The following is an 18,754-nucleotide window of genomic DNA, read 5'->3' on the forward strand; positions in this document are numbered from 1 at the left end:
GGGATGATGAGCAAACCTTGAACATGGACTGTGTGTGGATGACAAGACACTGTTGCATAAAATGTATGTCCTTATCTCTCTCTGGGGGCAGGGGAGAGGGACCAGCTGGGCCACAACCAGAGGCGCTCAGGGGCTACTCCCGATGCTGTGATCACTAGTGACCCCTTGTGGTGCTCAGGGGATCCTAGGGGCTGCCTGGCATCAAACCAAGGCTATCTCTCTGGCCCTTTATCTTTTGTTCTGGGGAGTGGGAGCACATGCAGCAGTGCTCAGGGGTTACTCCTGGCGGTGCCTGGGGAACCATATGGGATGCCGGGGACTGGATCCAGGTTAGCTGTGTGCAAGGCAAATGCCTTACAGCTGTACTATGGCTTTGCCCACCCCGTTTTTTTTTTTAAATATAAATTCATAGTAATTACTTAGGAGTAGAATGTCACAAGATGTCTATAATCTACCATGATATACTTCAAACAAAAGTAGATGAAGGGGCTGAAGAGAGGGCTCCATGGACTAGAGGCAAGTAAGTCAAACATAGCAGCTTAGATAACGGGTATACAAGTACTCATATAGTTTTCTGCTTTGCGTTTTATAAGTTTTCATTCTCAGAATTAAAAGTGTTTTAAAAAGAGGAGCTGGAGGGGGCCAGAGGAGGGGGCTCTTGCCTTGCACCTGCCAACACAGAGTAGATCCCCAGCATCTTGTATCATTCCCCTGAGCCTGTCAGGAGTGATTCCTGAGTGCAGAGCCAGGAGTAAGCTGCAGGGTGTGGCTCCAAACCAAAAAAAAAAAAAAAAAAAAAAAAAAGCCCCCACAAAAGACTCAAAGGCACCAAGACAAAAGCTTTCTGTTCCTCTCCTACCAACACCCCTCACACCTGAGAGATATTGAAGCCAGCCTGGCACAAAGACCACAAATTCTGTCTCCTGAGAACACTCCCTGGGGCTGGAGTGATAGCACAGCGGGTAGGGCGTTAGCCTTGCACGCACCCAACCCAGGTTCAATTCCCAGCATTCCATATGGTCCCCGAGCACCGCCAGGATTAATTCCTGAGTGTATGAGCCAGGAGTAACCCCTGTGCATCGCTGGGTGTCACCCAAAAAGCAAAAAAAAAAAAAAAAGAACACTCCCTAATATGTGGGGAAACCCAAACCCAAGATGAGAAAAGCGCCCGCTCCAAGATCGGCGGTGAAATGAATGGGCGTAATCTAAATATCGCCCAAGAGGTGAGGTGGCTTCGGAGCACAGCGCCATGAGGTCCTCATTGGCAGGGATGCTGAGTGCTGAAGTCACACTGACTTGGGGGTGGCGGCTGTGCACTGAGGCCACTGTGCAAGCACCTTACCTGAACTAGAATACATCTGAAAATGTTCACTATAAATGCCAAGTGGGAAAAAAAAAAACATAATGCAGAATGATACTTATGCTAAGCACACCATGAAGCTGAAAAGTCACCTTAGTGTGTGGAAGGAGGAAAACAAAAAAGGCGTTGATCATCGGTTACTGTTTTATGCACTCTCGTGTCAAATTTATTTATTTATGATTTATTTTGTTGTTTTGGGCCACACCCAATGATGCCGGGGCTTACTCCTCGCTTGCACTCAGGAATCACTCCTGGTGGGCTCGGAGAACCATCTGGGGTGCAGGGATGGAACCTGGGGAGGCAAGGGCCTTCCCCACTTCACTATTGCTCCAGACCTAGGGTCAAGTTTTAATATCCCGTAGGGCGTTTGCCTTGCGCGCAGCGAACCCGGTCGAGCCAGGTTTGATTCCTCCGCCCCTCTCGGAGAGCCCGGCAAGCTACCAAGTGTATCTCACCCGCACGGCAAAGCCTGGCAAGCTACCCGTGATATATTCAATATGCCAAACACAGTAACAATGAGTCTCATGATGGAGACGTTACTGGGCCCACTTGAGCAAATCGATGAACAATGGGAGGACAGTGACCGTGACCAGCAAACCCGAGGTAGAGCCACACAAATAACCTGCTCAAAAAAAAAAAAAAACTCCTTTCCAGGGACAGGGAGATGGTTTGAAGGGCCGGAGTCGGGAGGGGGCAAGGTTTCATTTCCTACATAGTCCCCAACCCCCATGACTGCTGGGAGCCACACTGAGCACTGAGCAGGGAGCAGCCACTCCCCCTAAGTCCGGTTCGGATCCCTAGCTGCCGGCGCTCTGGGATGATCCCCTGAGACTGCAGTTCCTCTCCCCTCCAGCCCCCCACCCCCACTCCCCAGCCCCTGCCCACAAACCCAAACACCCTCTCTGAGGGCTGGCGGGATCAGAATCTGCCCTTCCGCCAGCTCTGACCTGCAGCGCGGACCCCCAGACCCACCTCGGCCACCTCGGGGGCTGCGTGGATCAGGTGCCAGATGTAGCCATTTAACTCTTCCCTCCGCCGCTCGGCCACCGCCTCTCCCCGGGAGCGGCCAATCACAAAGCGACTGGGGAAGCTGCAGGGGACAGTGGGGGAAAGACAGGAAAGCTCTGGTCGTCCATCAGCTGCATTTTAACACCAGATACCCCCTACCTACTAGGGCCACTCTTTCTGGGACCCTCACCTGCTAACTAAGGCAAGCACCTTACCTGCTGTTCTAGCTCCCCGCCCTCCCCCCCAATACCACCACCACCACCACCACCCACCCCACCCCAGTTTGTTTTTGCCACAGTGATGCTCAGAGGTTACTCCTGGCTCTGCCCTCAGGAATCACTCCTGGTGGTGCTCAGGGACCATATGGGATGCTGGTCCTCACTGTACCCTTTTATCCTATGCACATGGCACAATTTGATCTATTTGAAAATTTCGGTTTTTTTTTCTTCTTCTTCTTTTTGGGCCATACTTGGTGATGCTCAGGAATTACTCCTGGCTCAGCACTCACGAATCACTTCTGGCAGTGCTCAGGGGACCATATGGGATGCTGGGGATCAAACCTGGATCGGCCACATGCAAGCAAATGCCCTACTAGCTGTACTATCACTCCGGCCCTTGAAAAATTCTTAGAAACTAAAAACACTTGCGAGCCTGAGCAACAGGACAGTGGTCAGTGCACCTGCCTTGCAAGCAGCTGACCGAGGTTAGATCCTTGACATCCCTTATGGTCCTCAGTGCAGAGCCAGGAGTAATCCCTGAGCATCGCCTGGTGTGGCCCCAAAACCAAAATCCAAAACAAAGCACTTATGATTGAAGTGCCTTTAGACTCCATTAACGCCCTGCCTTTCTCCCCCGAGGAGTCAAGTCCAGGGGTTCGTGCCTGTGCTGAGCATGAGTTCTAGCACTGAGCCACAGCCCCTGCCTTCATACCGGGCTTGTTTAACACCAGGCAGGTGGGTCCAAGCCGGATCTCAAGGTTCAGAGACCCTGTGAGACACTCTGGAGCACTCGCCAGCAGGGGGAGCCCTTGTGACACTCACTGGCTCCGCTACCCGGCCAAGAAAGGCAGGAAGAGCCTTTACTCTCCAAGGGTGGTTTACTACTGTCCCTCCTCACTCCTCCCCGGGTCCCCCCACAGTAAAAGGAAGGGGCAGCTACCTGGGCAGGAGGGAAGAAGGGAAGAGCAGACGCAGCTTGTTGTGCAGCTCCTGGAACTCCTCAAACGTGCGCTGGATGTACGTGGCCTCATGAGCGTTCTCTCGCGTCACCTTCACCACGTAGATCTGCAAAGGTCCGAGTCTCAGGGACTGCGGCGGCCCCAGCGACAGCACAGCCGGGAGGGCGTGAGCCTTGCACGCAGCCGACCCGGGTTCCAGGCCTGGCACCCCCTATGGTCCCTGAAGCCTGCCAGGAGGGATCCCCAAGCACAGAGCCAGGAGGAAGTGGGGTATGGCCCCCCCCAATCAAAAATCTTGGGGAATGCGGCCAGACCACCTGCACCCAGCAGAGGGGGTAAGATCAGGGAAGAGCAGGGCAAGACCCAGCAGTCCAGTTTCCAGAAAGAAGAAGGTGTCTGGGGGTGGAGAACCAGGAACCAGGAACCAAGCTGCAAGAATCTGAAAGATTGCCAGCACAGTTCCGCAGGGCCCTGCCACAGCTTCAGGGGAATTAGCTCTCAGCCTCCTGATGCTAAGAAGGCCATCTGGGCAAAGGGGACGGAGAAGGCCATTTGGGCAAAAGGGACTGAGGTGACAACTGCCCCCCCCCCCCATCTTTCAGCACTGGAAGCTCAACAACAGCTGCTGTGTGGGTGCCAACACACAGCCAGAGCCCCAGGCAGCAGCTGCAGGGAGGGTGCAGGGAGGATCGGGCTGGAGGACTCACGTAGCCCTTGTTGGGGTGGAAGATCTTCTCATGGCGGCAGAGGAAAACGTTGGTGAGGCGGCCGGAGCTCTTGAGGGTGTACGTCCGGGGGGCAAAGGAAAGGGTGAGCCGGTCGTCGGAGCCTGTGAACTTCATCTGGGCCAGGTTATGGATGAAAAAGTTGAGCTTCGTGGCCACGCTGCCCAGGCTGGACTCGATCAACCTATGGGCACGGGGGGGGGGGGGGGGGGGGGGGGAGGGGAGGGTGTCACAGTAGTTCCCGGCCCCCCCCTCCCCCCGCCCTGTGCTATCTGGAAGGGTGGTCCTGTGAGCTCTCTACCTGGGAAGCCTCAGCGTGCATCTGTACACAATTGTCCACTCGTGTAAACCTGGGTCTTATCTGCCCTCCAGCCCCAGAAAGTTAGTGGAAGATAAGAAGCAATTGGCTCCACCATTCAGCAAGTGAATGTGAAACTTTTTGTTAAACAGGATTTCAAGGTTCAATGGTTACCAAGCAGCGTCTAATTGAGAGATTTCCCTTTGAAAGGAAAGGTCCCTGGGAGAACCAAGAGAGGAAATTTAGTTCTCTAAGAGCCTACAGAGCCTGGAAGAAAAGGGAGAGGGAAGGTGCAGTTTGCACAGAAGTCCCTACTTTCAGACTTAACTTGTCTGAAACAGAAGCCACAGAATCCTATGTTTGACAAGGGGGAGGGTTCTGGTTCAGAACCCGGAAACAGTTACAGCTCTGGGAAATTCACTGCCCACAGAGCTGAGAGTATTCCCTGAGCACAGCTATGCATCCACACCTCCCAATCTAGTACTCAGGAGACAGCGTGTGTGTGTGTGTGTGTGTGTGTGTGTGTGTGTGTGTGCATGTGTGAGTCTGTGCGTGCGTATGCATGAGTGTGTATGTGTGTATGAGTGTGTGTATATGGTGTGTTTGTGTGCGTGTGTGTGCATGTGTGTATGCGTGCTTTGTGTGTGTGTATGCGTACTTTGTGTGTGTGCATGTAAGTATCTACGTGTATGTGTGAGCGTATGTGTTTGCGTGTGTATGAGTGTGTGTGCAAGTGTGTGTATGCGTGCTTGTGTATGAGTGTGTGTGCATGTGTGTGTACGTGTGCTTGTGTATGTGTGTGTGTGTTCATGTGTGTGTGTGTGTGTGTGTGTGTGTGTGAGATCAGAGTCAGACTACAGCGCCATCTACTGCAAAAATTAGCACAAAGTGCAAATGTGAGCTGGGGAGAGGACCCACTGCATCACCCTTGAGGTCCCCCAAGTACTGGCAAAAGTATCGTCAAGAATTTTTTTTTAAAGGGAACATCTTTTCAAGTAGTGACCCACACAAAGTAATCAATTCATAAAACTAGATGCCCTGGCCAAGGAGAGCCTGGAAGCATGCTGTGTATGCAGGAGCCTCAGGTTCAATCCCTGCCACCATGGGGTGTCCTGACCTCCTACCAGGAGTCACCCTAGAGCACAGAGCTGGGAGCATCACTAGGAGTGGCACCCCCAAAACAGACAAACAAAGGTGCATCTGGAAAACTGAGTCTAGGAGAAGACGGTGATTTCCTTGAGGGTGAGAGCAGTGCTCAGATAGACTGTGTTGTTGACTCGAGCCCAGGTCTGGGCTCAGCCTTTCCCTTCCCTTCGCCCAGCTCCCCCCAGCCCCAAGTAGGCAGAACTGTCCTGTCTGCAGGGTGATACCTCGTGAAGTAGGTGGTGGCATTGGCCTCTGTATCCTGAGGCCTCAAGGCATCGTACACGTACTTGAGGTCGTCCAGATCTGAGAGCTCAGGGATGCCACAGGACAGCATCTGCAGGGAGAGCACACGAGGAGAGAGCACACCTGTAGCAGGCCGGAACACCAGCATGGCCTGCCATCCAGGTTCCAAAGCTCGGCTCCCAGCCCGCCTAGGGGTAGAGGGTGGCGCACAGTTGCCGTGAGCAGTGGCTAAGACCCGGAAGGATGTGTGTGTGTGGGGGGGGGCAGGAAGTGACACTCCCCTGCATGGACACCCTGTCCACGGGAGGGTGGGCCCTGTTTTTATCAGCAATGTGGACCTCCAGAAATGCTTTAGCACCAGACATGGGGAATCTTAAAGACGGTGCTCGGTGACAGGAAAGGAGGGCGCAGAAAGGGGCGGGGGCCTCACCAGGCCCAGCAGGTTGAGGAACAGGTGGGTGTGCTTGCGGATGAGGTTGTAGGCTTGGCAGCAAAGGTCAACGAAGTCATGGAAACGGCTGGAAGGCTTGTCACCCCCGTTGATGACATACGCCATGTCCGAGGTGAAGACAAAGGGGGCACGGTCCCTGGGCCAGGGGGAAGATACAGGAAGGAGGTCAGCATGGAGGAGGAGACTGGCTCCATGTCCCCTCCTCCCTTACCCCTGTGCAGACTTGGACAGAGGGGGCTGGTGTGTGAGTGAGCTGTGTCCTTTTCTGGGTGTCTCTCTTCCACTGGCTTGTGTTTCTGTAAGCTCCCGACCTCCCAAGTCACCTTCGCTTCCTGAAGTTGCTCAGCCCAAGGGCCACACTCTCACATGTGGGCTTGTGCTCCAGCAGGGAACCCCTTTCTTTCTTTCTTTTTTTCTTTTTTTTTTTTTTTTTTTTTTGCTTTTTGGGTCACATCCAGCAATGCTCAGGGATTACTCCTGGCTCTGCACTCAGGAATTACTCCTGGCAGTGCTGGGGGGACCATATGGGATGCCATGGATCGGACCTGGGTTGGCTGCATGCAAGGCAAACACCTTCCCTGCTGTACTATCGCTCCAGCTCCGGGAACCCCTTTCTGAGGGTCTCTTGGCCCTGTCCTGGCCTCAAAGGCCGCTTACCGCTTGATGTTGCCAAACATCTGGGCATGGCCCAGGAAGCGGCCAAAATCGATGTGGAACATGTGGCCGGTTGTTTTCAGCATGATGTTGTCGTTGTGTCGGTCACAGATGCCCAAGACATAGGTGGCCACACAGCAGCCGGCACATGAGTAGATGAAGTTCTCCACGGCCTGGGGGCGGGGGGAGTACAGAAGTGGACAGGAGGAAGTTTGAAGCCTAATTGCAGGAACGCTAGGTTTAGGCTGGACTACTCAGCCTGGGCCCGCTCTGTGAGTGCTGTCTGCACTTGGCCCTGCACACGTGGCTGCATTTCCTTCTAACCAATCAGCTCTCTCACACAGAGATGCCTCTCCAAGCTCTGGATGAGGGGGCTGAGGAGTGAGGCTCTACCACTTCTGAGTTTTCTCCTCTGCCTGTCTCCTAGGGAGTCTGTGGTAAAGACAGAGGATGGATCCTGGTGCTAATATTTGATGAGTCCAGGTCCTGGTAATAGGACAGTGTGTAAGGAATTTGTCTTGCATGTGGCCCACCTGAGCTCTGTCCCCTGCACCCCACATGGTCCTCTGAATGCTCCAGGAGTGACCCCTGAGCACAGAGCCTGGAGGAAACCCCGAGTACTTCAGGGTGTAACCCCAAAATCAAAATAAATGAATAAATATTTGGATGAGTCCAGGCTGAGGAGACATTATGAGAAGGGGAGTTGGGGGAGAATGTCTCAAGGGGCTGAGGCGCATGCTTGGCACGTGGGAACCCCGTGTCCCCTGAGTAATGCCAGGTGTGGCCCCCATACATAAGCCAATGAATCGGTGCAAGATTCAACTTTCCCAGCGGCTGGGACCATTTCAATGCGAGCCTCACAAGAAGGCAACTGAACCCAGTGTTCCTTCCTGACACTGCTTCTGCCCCAATGTGACTCCCATTCCAAGTGCTCCCGGGAAGAGCCAAGGGCTCATCTCCTTAACGCTGCTTCCTGCGGAAGAGCTGAGGCAGCTAACACTTGCGGAAGGTGTCTGATGCTTGAAAATGAGGCACCTTTCTCAGCTTGGGGCAGAGTGTTAGAGATATTTCTGAGCTCAGAGCTAGGGACTGGCGTCACCTGACTGCATCAAAGCACATTCCTAAGCAGAGGGACAGCTCCCAGCTCTAACCCCTCTCTGCAAGGGCTAGAGAATGCCCAGAACTCAGACTCTGCAGCAGGCACCAGCTGTCACAGTGGGCCAGGAAAGGGGCAAGTCCCAGGGGCAGCATGAGCAACCCTGCCTGTCCCCGAGAGTCTCCGCTCACCCGGCTCTCCACCCTGCCCCACTACGCAGACCCACACTCTGTCCCCAAGTCACTGAAGACTGCACCCCGGCACTCCCCCACCCTTCAGCTCAGCTCAGTGCAGATTCTCCCAGCCCAGGCTCTGGGGCTTTGATCCCTCTCTGTCTCTCTTGGATGTTCCCGGTCCACGATCCCCCAAAGCGGGCGGCTTTTCCAGCAAAGGAAAGACGGAGCTGCCTTCCTGTCCCCGGGGTTTACTCAACCCAAAGCCCGCCTGACTGTGGATTTGTGACACAACTGCTGTCAGCCGGTGAGGAGATGATTCAGTCCCTCGCAGAGATCATACAGGGTGCCTGTCACCTGCAGGCAGGAAGTCTTGCTGCGCCAAAAGACTCCTGATATAAGGGCCCTTACAGACGAGTGTGGGGGCTCTCTGATGCATGAGTAGAAGAGGGACCACTCGCCCTAGAAAAGGGACTACTCCCCCTAGCTCCTCTCTGCTAGGACGAGTCAGAAGCAACAATCAGATCCCTGGTCACGGGGTCCAGGCTGGGAGGGCGGGGAGCTGTCTGGTGCTAGCATGTCTGTCCATTGGTGGTCTCGGCCAGCGCCCAGCCAGAGTGTCTCTACCCATTGCTAGCTATATCAGGCTGGTGTTGGGGGGGAATCCCAAAGCCATGCTGAACTGGAGCTGGAGCAGTAGCACAGTGGGTAGGGCATTTGCCTTGCACGTGGCTCAACCAGGTTCGATTCCCAGCATCCCATATGGTCTCCCGAGCACTGCCAGGGGTAATTCCTGAGTGCAGAGCCAGGAGTAATCCCTGTGCACCACCAGGTGTGACCCAAAGAGCAAAAAACAAACAAACAAACAAACAAAAACAAAACCATTCTGGGAAGGGCTTCATTGGGACATCTAGCCTAGGCTGGCAGCCCCCCACTCCCTCTAGCTCAGCCCATGGTGCTCTTTCCAGACTGGTGGCTCCCGAGAGGTCCTCCAGGGGATGGTAATGGGCATGTCCCTGGCAGGCAGCTGCAGGCCCCAGGCCCCTCCTCCCTCCCTCTCTGGCAGGGCTCTATTCTGGGCAGGGGACCTGCGGCCAGCCCGGAGTCCAGCCATTCAGCAGCTCCTTTCCTACTTTGAATAAATAAATTCAATAAATCTGCCCATCTCCTTTGGTGGAGGGGAATGTTCTTAACAACAAAAAAAAAAAAAAAAAAGAAGAAGAAAGAAATCAGGGAGATCTGAGAGAGCAGACCAGGGCTTTGCAAGATGGAAAGAGCAAGATGTCAAGTGCTTCCCTGATGGGGGAGCTGTGAGGGGTATCCTTGCTGGACATCTGTCCATCGTGACTGGTAGGGAGTAATCCTGGCTGCACCAAGCTCCACATGACAGCTACTGAAACCCTGCGAAATGCAGGCCCATCTACAAGGCCCTTGAGCAGCATTACTCTGTCCCCAGGCAAGAGGGTCTCGCGGACCAGAGCCACAGTACAGTGGGGAGGGCGTTTGCCTTGCATGCGACTTGTCCACAGTCAACCCCAGTATCCCATCAGGTCCCCTGAGCTCACCAGGAGTGACCCCTGACTGCAGAGCCAGGAGGAACCCCTGAGCACTGCCGGGTGTGGCCCTCAATCAAAAACAAAGAGACACTTGAGGTCTACAGTGGAGAGATGGCAGATTTTGATCAATATAAATTAGGATCTGGACCCCCTTGGCAGTTGAGTGATAGAAATCCACACTCCGACTTATAATGGGGCTCTTATGAGTTCGGTTCTTTTGACTTGCTCCCACCCCTAAACTTAGTTACCCACAGACCAAATCATGAAGTTGAGGTGAATCTCCCCCAAGGAACAGGTGAGCCCTTTTCTGACCATCTTCGCTTAAATCTCCCTCAATCCTGACACCCTCTGATGTGGCTGATACCAACCCACTTGTGTAACCAGAATTGATTAAGGGAATATTGAGTCACATGTCAGGGAAGGGATTCAATAAAAATGTTGAAGATGTTTTCTAGCACAGACTTTGCATGCAGGAGGTCCTGGGTTCCATCTCCAGCCCTAACAAATAAATCTAAACTAAGTGAAATTAAAATTATTTTTAAAGTATCCTCCCACCATTTTGTATTTTTTGCTTTTTTGGGTCATATCTGGTGATAATCCTCAGGGGTTACTCCTGACTCTGCACTCAGGAATTACTCTTGACAGTGCTCAGGAGACCATATGGGATGCCAGGGATCAAACCCAGCCTTACCCACTGTACTATTGCTGCGGCGCTAATATTTGTTTTTTGAGGGGGCCACATTTCACAATGTTCAAGGCTTACTCCTAGCCCTCAGCTCAGGGCTCACACCTGGCGGGCTGGGTAGACCCTACGGAGTGCCAGGGATCGAACCCGTGCTGGCCACATGTAAGGCAAATGCCCTACCCACTGTACTTTTTCTCCAGCCCTGTCATCCCCCCAGTTCTGTTTCTACAAAGTGTCACTAAACTCCCCTAACAGGACACAGGAGAAACTGAACAAACTCTCTCATCCGGTCATCATTATGTGATTGTCAGAAAATCAAAGGAAGGGCCTCAGAGGCAAGGCAAGTAGTGCTTGCACCCCTGAGTCACGTTTCCGGCCTCAGAGCCACGTTTCATCCTGGACTCAGGCAGGTCCACGGTGTGGGTCTACCACAGGAAAGCAATTGATCCCCCATTTGATACCAGGGCACTAACACAATTGGTTCCGACAGCCTCTGGGTCTGTGCCAAAGGATCCAGAGGTGTCGACCAAGTCCAGTTGCTCAAAGGCACAGGGCAGTGGATGGAACCAGCCCCCACGGCCCCTCACTGCCCCTCCGACCTCATTGTACCCCAGCCAGCACCATCCTACCTTCTCGTACTCGTCCTCCCCGGGGTTGTGTTTCTGCAGCCAGTCGGCCAGGGGGCGGTCCTTGAAGGAGCCGGTCACCCCATGCTCCACCTGGATCTTGCGCAGGGTCTCAGCGTTGGGGATCATTTCCACCATCCCTGGGAGGAAAGGGTCTGGGGTGACTCAACAGCGAGAGAAGGGCTGATGTCAGGGAGGACTGCAAGAGAGACCCCACACACCGGGCTTCAGGGCACCTGAACAGTCTGATGGTGTGAGGAGAGGTCCAGGCAGGGCGGGAGAAGAACAGGGCAGGGCTTCCTGACCACACTGGCCTGCGACGGCCCCAGCCCACAGCTGCTGCTGATTTTCCTTTTTGTTTTTCTTTGGGGATGGGGGAGTAAGGACGTGGGTTGGGGCCATATATACTCGGTGGTGCTCAGCATTTACTCCTGGCTCTGTGCCAGGGATCACTCTTGGCAGTGGGGACTATATGGGGTGCTGGGGATTGAACCCAGGTGGCTGTGTGCAAAGCAAGCACCCCCCAAATTATCAATTTCTAATAATCTAATCTACCTGCTCTAACTCACCCTCGTCAAATTTCCCCAACTGATTCCAAAAAGTATCTTTTTATTTTATGTATTTGGTTATCTCCAAATCAGAACATTTAAAAAATTTTTGGGGGGAGAGGGGATGGTCACACCCAGTAATGCTCAGGGGTTACTCCTGCCTCTGCACTCAGACATCGCTCCTGGTGGGTACTGGAGAGTCATATGGAATGCCGGGAAATCCAACCTCAGTCGGCCAAATTCAAGGCAAGTGCTCCACCCATTGTACCAATTCTCCCCACTGTGCCATCGTTCCAGTCCCCTCAAATTATCATTTTCTAATAACCTAATCTACCCATTCTAACCCACTCTAATCTAATGCTCCCCAACTGTCACCAAAAACCTCTCTTAGTAGTTGTTTTGTCAGACTCAGAAGTTACAGAGCACCTTCGGTTGTCTTCAAATCAGATTCCTCCCAGGCCCTTTCCCGGCCTTCTTCCTGAACGCTCTCCATAAATTCTGAAGAAATAAACTTTCCCTTCTCATGTTCTGATTTTGTCTGTTTTAAGCTATACCTAGCAGTGCTCATGGGCTCCTCAGAGCTTAGGGACCAGGGGACCGTGAGGTGCTGGGGACCGAACTCGGGGCCCCCACATGTTCAGACCTTTGAGCCCTCTCACTTTCATGAAGAGGCACGTGTGGGTCCCGGGAAGGGGGGAGAATGGATGGCCAGCAGAGGGGCGCCCTCTCTGCCTGCCCTCTTGCACTGACCTCGCCCCCTGCCAGTGGAGAAGCAGCGGAAGATGACCATGCGCATGTCCAGTCCCTCCTGCACCCAGATCTTGCTCATGATGCGGATCATCTGCAGGGTCAGCATGTCCTGGCGAAGGTCGTCTCCACACTGGACAGAGGAAGGGAGTGACCGGAAGTCACCTCTGCTGCCTGCCCCGGAGACGGCCACCTCAGCCCACCTGCACGTATGCCCAGCCTCCCACTGACACAGGCTCATCAATGACCTTCACACCTGTACCAGGCATTTTGCTTGCTCTGGCCGTCACCCACATCTCCAGAGAACTGACCCTAGACCCCAGGTATTCATCAAGTCCTTCTGAGTCTCTTAAAAAGTCTGAAAGAGCTGAACATTCAGGGCTGGAGCGATGGCACGGCAGGGAGGGCGTGTGCCTTGTATGCAGCCAACCCGGGTTTAGGATTCCGGGCATCACAGAGGGTCCCTCAAGCCCCACTGGAAGTGATCCCTGAGTGCAGAGGCAGGAATAAGTCCTGAGCATCACCAGCAGGGACCCAAAAACCGAAACAAAAAAGCACTGAGCATTCAACCCTCAGATCTGGAATTCGCAGCATGCGTTTTCTCCCCTGCGATACTGCAGCGCTTATTCTTCAGCGGAATCAGATCCTGCGCTGTTTCCGCTCCAGCCCCTGTGTCCCGGGGACAAGCAGATCCCACCTTACCCAACCCACAGCAGGCCTGCCCCCAGAAGTGGGGGGGGGGGCTAGATTCTCCACCCCTAGCTCAGGGATGTGACCTCCTTGCTTTCGGTCTAAGGGACCCAGGAAGAGCACTGCGGGGAACACGGGCTGCTTCTGAACCCCAGGCTCCCTTCACCAACCCCCTTTCTTCCTAATGTCTCCGCTATGCCCCTGCCCCTCCCCCAGGTGTGAGCAGAGTGGCCTCACCTTGAAGATGACCCGGATATGCTCGCCCAGTGGGTCCACGTTCTGGAAGGCGAGCTTGAGAGGAACCGCATTGGAGTTGAAGTAGGAGCAGTCCTGAGCCGGACAGAGGGCAGTGACGTCAGGAGGAAGTGGCCTGTCCACGGGGTCTAGGGTTCCCAGGTACCCCGGTAGAACCCTGAACCCTGCTCCGCTCCCTACAGCCGCAGCTCCCGCTTTCATTCCACTGACAAGCCATGTGAGCACTGGTGAGTCACGTGCCCATCTGCACCTCTGTTTATCCCTCACAAAAACGGGGCTCATTGAGGTCAGAGCAAGAGCACAGCGGGGAGGCCGCTTGCCTTGTATGTGGCCGGCCTGGGTTCAATCCCCGGCATCCCATATTGTGCCCTGACACCCCCACATACACACACACACACACACACACACACACACACATACACACCCCTCCCACCCAGGAGGGATTCATGAGTGCAGAGCCTGGAGTAAACCCGGAGCCCTGCGAGGTGTGGCCCCCAAACAAAATAAACAAACGGGGCTCAGAGCAGTAGCGAGCCCCCTGTTGGGGATTCTGAGGGACGGACAGCTGTGATTCTTCCTCCTCTCTCTCAAACCCTCCCCCCAGAGCCCCAGGCTGTCCCTCACTCACCCTGGGCACAATGCCCTTGACCAGCAGGCTGGGGCTGAGGGGCAGGCGGCAGGAGCCATTGAGGGCGAAGAACTGCTTCAGCTCCTCCAGGCCCGTGCGCAGGGTGCTCTGTGGAGGGGGGCCAGGCGCGAGGCCCGGAAGGAAGCAGCGTCAGAACCTGGGCACCCCACAGTGGCCGGCCTGAGAGCACCCTCCAACGTGTGGACGAGCTCCCGGAGACCACGAAGAAGTGCCACCAGCTCGCACCCTGGCGCCCGGAAGGAGACACAGGAAGTGGACTGGGGTGGGGGCGCCACCCGTCTTGTCTCCCTGCGGCCAGCTTGGGCAGGGGCAGGGGCGGGCATGTCACTGAGCGGGATGCTCTGGCGGCTGTCAGAAAGGGTAGCAACGGGGACTTTCCAATCTCCTCGGGGCTTGCTGTGGGGGCCACCCCCAAAGGTTGCTTCGGGCCATGCTGGGAGACCCCGGTGTTTGTGTGGGGTGGATCCTGCCCCCACCCCCACCCCGCCCCACTCAGAGCTTGTATCCCTCCAGCCTGCTGAACTGTCTCCACAGACCCCAAACCTCCCAATTCTTTTCTTTCCTAGCTGGAGTTTCTTGGGTCACACCTGGCAGTACTCAGGGGTCTGTGCTCAGGAACTCCTCCTGGTGGTGCTTTGGAGACCACTGGGATACCGGGGATCGAACCCGGGCTGGGCATGTGCAAGGCCAGCACTTTAGATGCCCGAACCTCCCAATTCTTCAATGTCAGCAGCAGAAACAGCACGGGCCTTGGGTGACCCTCTGTGTACACAGAGGACCCTCAGGGGCAGACGGAGCTGGACTCAGCAGCAACAAAGTAAGGAAGTAAATGCCTAGGCCTCCTTCACTTGCTCCCTCTGGCTGAGTGCCCTCCCGCAGTCTGCAACTTGAGCAACTGGGCTTATTGAGGTTGCCTTAACCAGCCCTTTAACTTATTGTTTGCTTTTAACTGAATCATGGTGAGATACACGGTTACAAAGGTACAAGGCAAACACTTAAATAATAACAGTGGCACTCCGCAGGTCAAACAAGGTGAGTCCACACAAGGTGAGTCCACGGGCTGTTCCCCGTTTGCAGTCTATCTGGGGCTCGCACATTAGGGATGGTCACTCCTCCCAGGCTCTGAGTCAGAAACGGCCTGTGCCTGCCCTCCAGCAGGTCAGGACACCCAAGAAGCCGGATAGCAAATAGCTTGGAGCGCCTGCAGGGAGAAACCCCCAGGCACAGCGGCCTGAGAACTGGGCCCTTGCAAGGGCGTGGAGCTCACGATGGCAGGAGGCACAGGGAGCAGCGAGCCCGCCCCACTCACCGGCCGTGCGGACGGGGCGGCCTCCCGGACCTGCTGGGCCAGCTTGGCCAGGGTGGTGACCAGCCAGCTCTGGCGGTTGAACTCCTCCCGCAGCCCCTTGCCGCAGCAGCACAAGAGGGCGGCCAGCAGGTACTGGTAGCGAATGCTGAACTGCGAGTCCTTCAGACCGTCTTTCAGCAGCCTGTGGGCAGGGGGTGGGTGTCAGGCATGTGGGGGCCCCCGGTTGGGCTCAGGGAGAGGGGCCGGGTGAGGCTCAGCCCAGGTAAGACTCTGGACGGGCCAGACCCTGTATGCTAGGCTCTGCTGGCGTGTGCAGTTAGTCCCTCTCTGCCTGCCTCTGCCCTGGGGTCCTCCCGGGTATTTCTGCTGCAGAGAGTTACTGGGACGGAGATCCTTCCCCCTCCCCCAGGGCCACATGAATCAGCCACATACTAGACTGGCCAGTTCCCCACCCCTGCATGCAGGTGCAAGGTCCCCGGGGCGCACCTCAAGACCTTACCAGAAGAAGTAATGCGTGACCCGCAGGTCCGAGATGGCTCGTTTGAGGAGGAAGCGTACCAAGGGGCTGTCCAGGTAGCACTCGTACTTCAGGGCCTGTCCAGGAGAGAGGCCAGACAGCTGAGTGATGGCTGGGGGGTGGGGGGGTCACGGACCGCAAGCCCAGTCCTGAGTTCTGAGGGATCCCGGGTGACACCTCCACCCCCCCGCCCCGCCAACACCAGCAGGAAGGGAAGGCCGGTGTCCTCACCTGCACAAGCTGTGGCAGGTAGTCGAGCAGTTCAGCGTCCGACAGCGAGCCGATCCACTGCACGGCCATGCGGCGCACCTCCTGGTCGGGGAAGCTGCAAGACACAGCCCAGCACCTGACACCCCGCCACGGGGGCCACAGGGAAAGGCGGGGACCCCATGCTCTGCCAAGGGCCCCAGAGGAGTCATCCTGGGCCCAGGAATGCAGCTGTGCCTGTGGGAGGCCCTGAGTTCGATCCTCAGCTTTGCAAAACCAAGAAGTACATCAAGTCCTGCTCCCCTCCCTCAGGACCTGCAGCCGCTAAGAATGTTCTTCGGCCACAGAAGCCACTGCTACGTTCTGTGTAGCGTAAGACCCACAACCTCTCTTCCTTGATTCTACCAGAAAGACCCTCATCAAAGCCCTCTGGGGGTGCAGGTTTTGCTGTGTCATATTAGCATCCTTTATTAGCATCCATTTGAGAGATGGCAGGGGGACCACGGGACTGTGTCTGAGCTCGGACTCCAAGGCACAATGAGTTTAACAGATTTCAGTGAAAGTTGCCTCAGAAACAGAAAACACTAGAGCCAGAGAGATAGTAAGTAAAGTAAAGTAAAGGCCCTCCCGTTGATCATCGATTTGCTCGAGCGGGCCCAGTAAGGTCTCCATTGGAGACTTTGCTGTTACTGTGTCTGGCATATCGAATACTCTCGGTAGCTTTCCGGGCTCTCCGAGAGGGGCGGAGGAATCGAACTCGGGTCGGCCATGTTGGCTGCGTGCAAGGCAGACGCCCTACCCACTGTGCTATCGCTCCAGCGGTTAATTGCTTGTCTTGCATGTGGTCAACCCTGGCTCAATCCCGGTCCCATCTGGTTCTCCAAGCACCACCAAGAGTAACCTCTGATTATGAGACTGACGCGCCACCTACTGCGCTAACGAGGCAAGGAGACTCTAGACCGAACATGATTGCCACTCAATGCCTCTTTTGCAAACCACAGCACCCAAAAGGAGAGAGAGAACAAAAGGGAATGCCCTGCCACAGAGGTGGGGAGGAGATGGGGGTGGGAGGGATACTGGGATCAGTGGTGGTGGAAAATGGGCACTAGGGGAGGGATGGGTACTTGATCATTGTATAATTGAAACCCAAGCACAAAAATTTGTAAGTCTACAACTGTACCTCATGGTGTTTCACTAATAAAAATTTAAAAAAAAAGAGTAACCTCTGAGCACAAGCCAGGAGTAGCCCAGGTGTAGCACAAACCCTCTCCCCCCCCCCCAAAAAAAAAAAAGCAGAATCATAAATAAGGAAAAGGAAGAAGCACTGAGCATTAGTTAATGATATGCAAGCTAAAGTATTAGAAAGAGGATGTGATGTCTGCCATCAACTTCAAAATGTATGAAACACGAGATATCTCTGGTTATCAGAGGAACAGAGAATTGTGACAAAGCAAATAAAGCAAAAGCTAAAGGTGAGAAACTGGGTCTGAGGATATTCTAGCACTGTCCTCCGTTGTTCATCGATTTGCTCTAGCGGGCACCAGTAACGTCTCCATTGTGAGACTTGTTACTGTTTTTGGCTTGCCAGGCTCTGCCGTGTGGGCAGGATACTCTTGGTAGCTTGCCGGGCTCTCCATGAGGGATCAACGTGGTGGTGCACTCCTGTAGTCCCAGCTACTTCCAAGTCTGCATAGCATATATTAGAAAAATTTCTTTTCTTTTTTCTTGTTTTGCTTTTGGGGCACACCCAGCAATGCTCAGGGGTTACTCCTGGCTCTGCATTCAGGAATTTCTCCTGGCAGTGCTTGGGGGACCATATGGGATTCCGGGGATCGAACCCGAGCCGGCCACTTACAGCCCTACCTGCTGTACTATCGAGCTTGAAAAAACGTTTTTGTTTTGGAAGGAGCACACCCAGTGATGCTCAGGGCTTCCTCCTGGCTCTTCATTCAGGGATCACTCCTGGCGGGGCTCAGGGGACCACATGTGGTGCTGGGGCTGGAACCCGGGTCAGCTGCATGCAAGGCAAGTGACCTCCCCGCTGAACTGTCTTCCCAGCCCCCGGGCAATGTCCTCTCTGGGGCTGTGGAGGTATGGGGCAGGAGCCATAGTTCACCCCTGGCACCTCATGGGCCCCCCAAATGTTCATAATAAAGTTGGAGAGAAAGAAAAGACCAACGGAGGCGAGGAAACACACCGATCTCGTACCCACTCTCCCGCTCGCCCAGGCTGGCTGGGCGGGGGAGGCGCCCACTCACGTGGCATGCAGCAGCCCCAGCGCGTCCTGGTGGTTCATGTGGGCCCACTGCTTCAGGAGCGCGTAGATTTCCGGCAGGCACGCCCACTCCCAGCTGGGGGCGCTGGCGAGCACCAGCGGCAGCGAGCTCACCTGGGCGTGGCAGTAATAGCGTTTCTCCCACAGGCGCTTCTTGTCTGCCTCCGTGAGCCTGGGGATGGGGGACGGGGCCAGGTGAGAGGCAGGTCAGCCAGACTCCGGTGCGCTCCCTCTCCAAATCAGAGGCCCTCAAGCTTCCCAAGGGGCTTTGAGCCCAAATCTTTTTTTTAGATCCTTTTGTTGGGGGTATGGGGAGCGATAGCTCAGCGGGTAGGGTGTTTGCCTGGCACGCAGCCGGG

At 55.0% G+C, this 18,754-nt stretch overlaps 1 protein-coding gene across 1 annotated transcript in view; it reads right to left on the reverse strand.

The window, feature by feature from the left end:
- PIK3C2B (phosphatidylinositol-4-phosphate 3-kinase catalytic subunit type 2 beta) overlaps positions 1 to 18,754 on the reverse strand; it is a 41,801-nt gene that overhangs the window by 3,750 nt on the left and 19,297 nt on the right. The window contains exons 15-28 of the mRNA XM_056119067.1: positions 18,379 to 18,567; positions 16,145 to 16,238; positions 15,896 to 15,990; positions 15,397 to 15,577; positions 14,067 to 14,174; positions 13,421 to 13,513; positions 12,497 to 12,626; positions 11,202 to 11,338; positions 7,066 to 7,235; positions 6,388 to 6,544; positions 5,939 to 6,048; positions 4,253 to 4,454; positions 3,527 to 3,651; positions 2,333 to 2,450 (exon numbers count right to left, since the gene is read on the reverse strand). Of these exons, the coding sequence (XP_055975042.1) occupies positions 2,333 to 2,450; positions 3,527 to 3,651; positions 4,253 to 4,454; positions 5,939 to 6,048; positions 6,388 to 6,544; positions 7,066 to 7,235; positions 11,202 to 11,338; positions 12,497 to 12,626; positions 13,421 to 13,513; positions 14,067 to 14,174; positions 15,397 to 15,577; positions 15,896 to 15,990; positions 16,145 to 16,238; positions 18,379 to 18,567 (1,909 nt within the window). The remainder of the gene's footprint in view (positions 1 to 2,332; positions 2,451 to 3,526; positions 3,652 to 4,252; positions 4,455 to 5,938; positions 6,049 to 6,387; positions 6,545 to 7,065; positions 7,236 to 11,201; positions 11,339 to 12,496; positions 12,627 to 13,420; positions 13,514 to 14,066; positions 14,175 to 15,396; positions 15,578 to 15,895; positions 15,991 to 16,144; positions 16,239 to 18,378; positions 18,568 to 18,754) is intronic.

The sequence above is a fragment of the Sorex fumeus genome, unplaced genomic scaffold (assembly GCF_029834395.1).
Source record: "Sorex fumeus unplaced genomic scaffold, SorFum_2.1 ptg000039l, whole genome shotgun sequence".
Lineage (NCBI taxonomy): Eukaryota > Metazoa > Chordata > Mammalia > Eulipotyphla > Soricidae > Sorex > Sorex fumeus.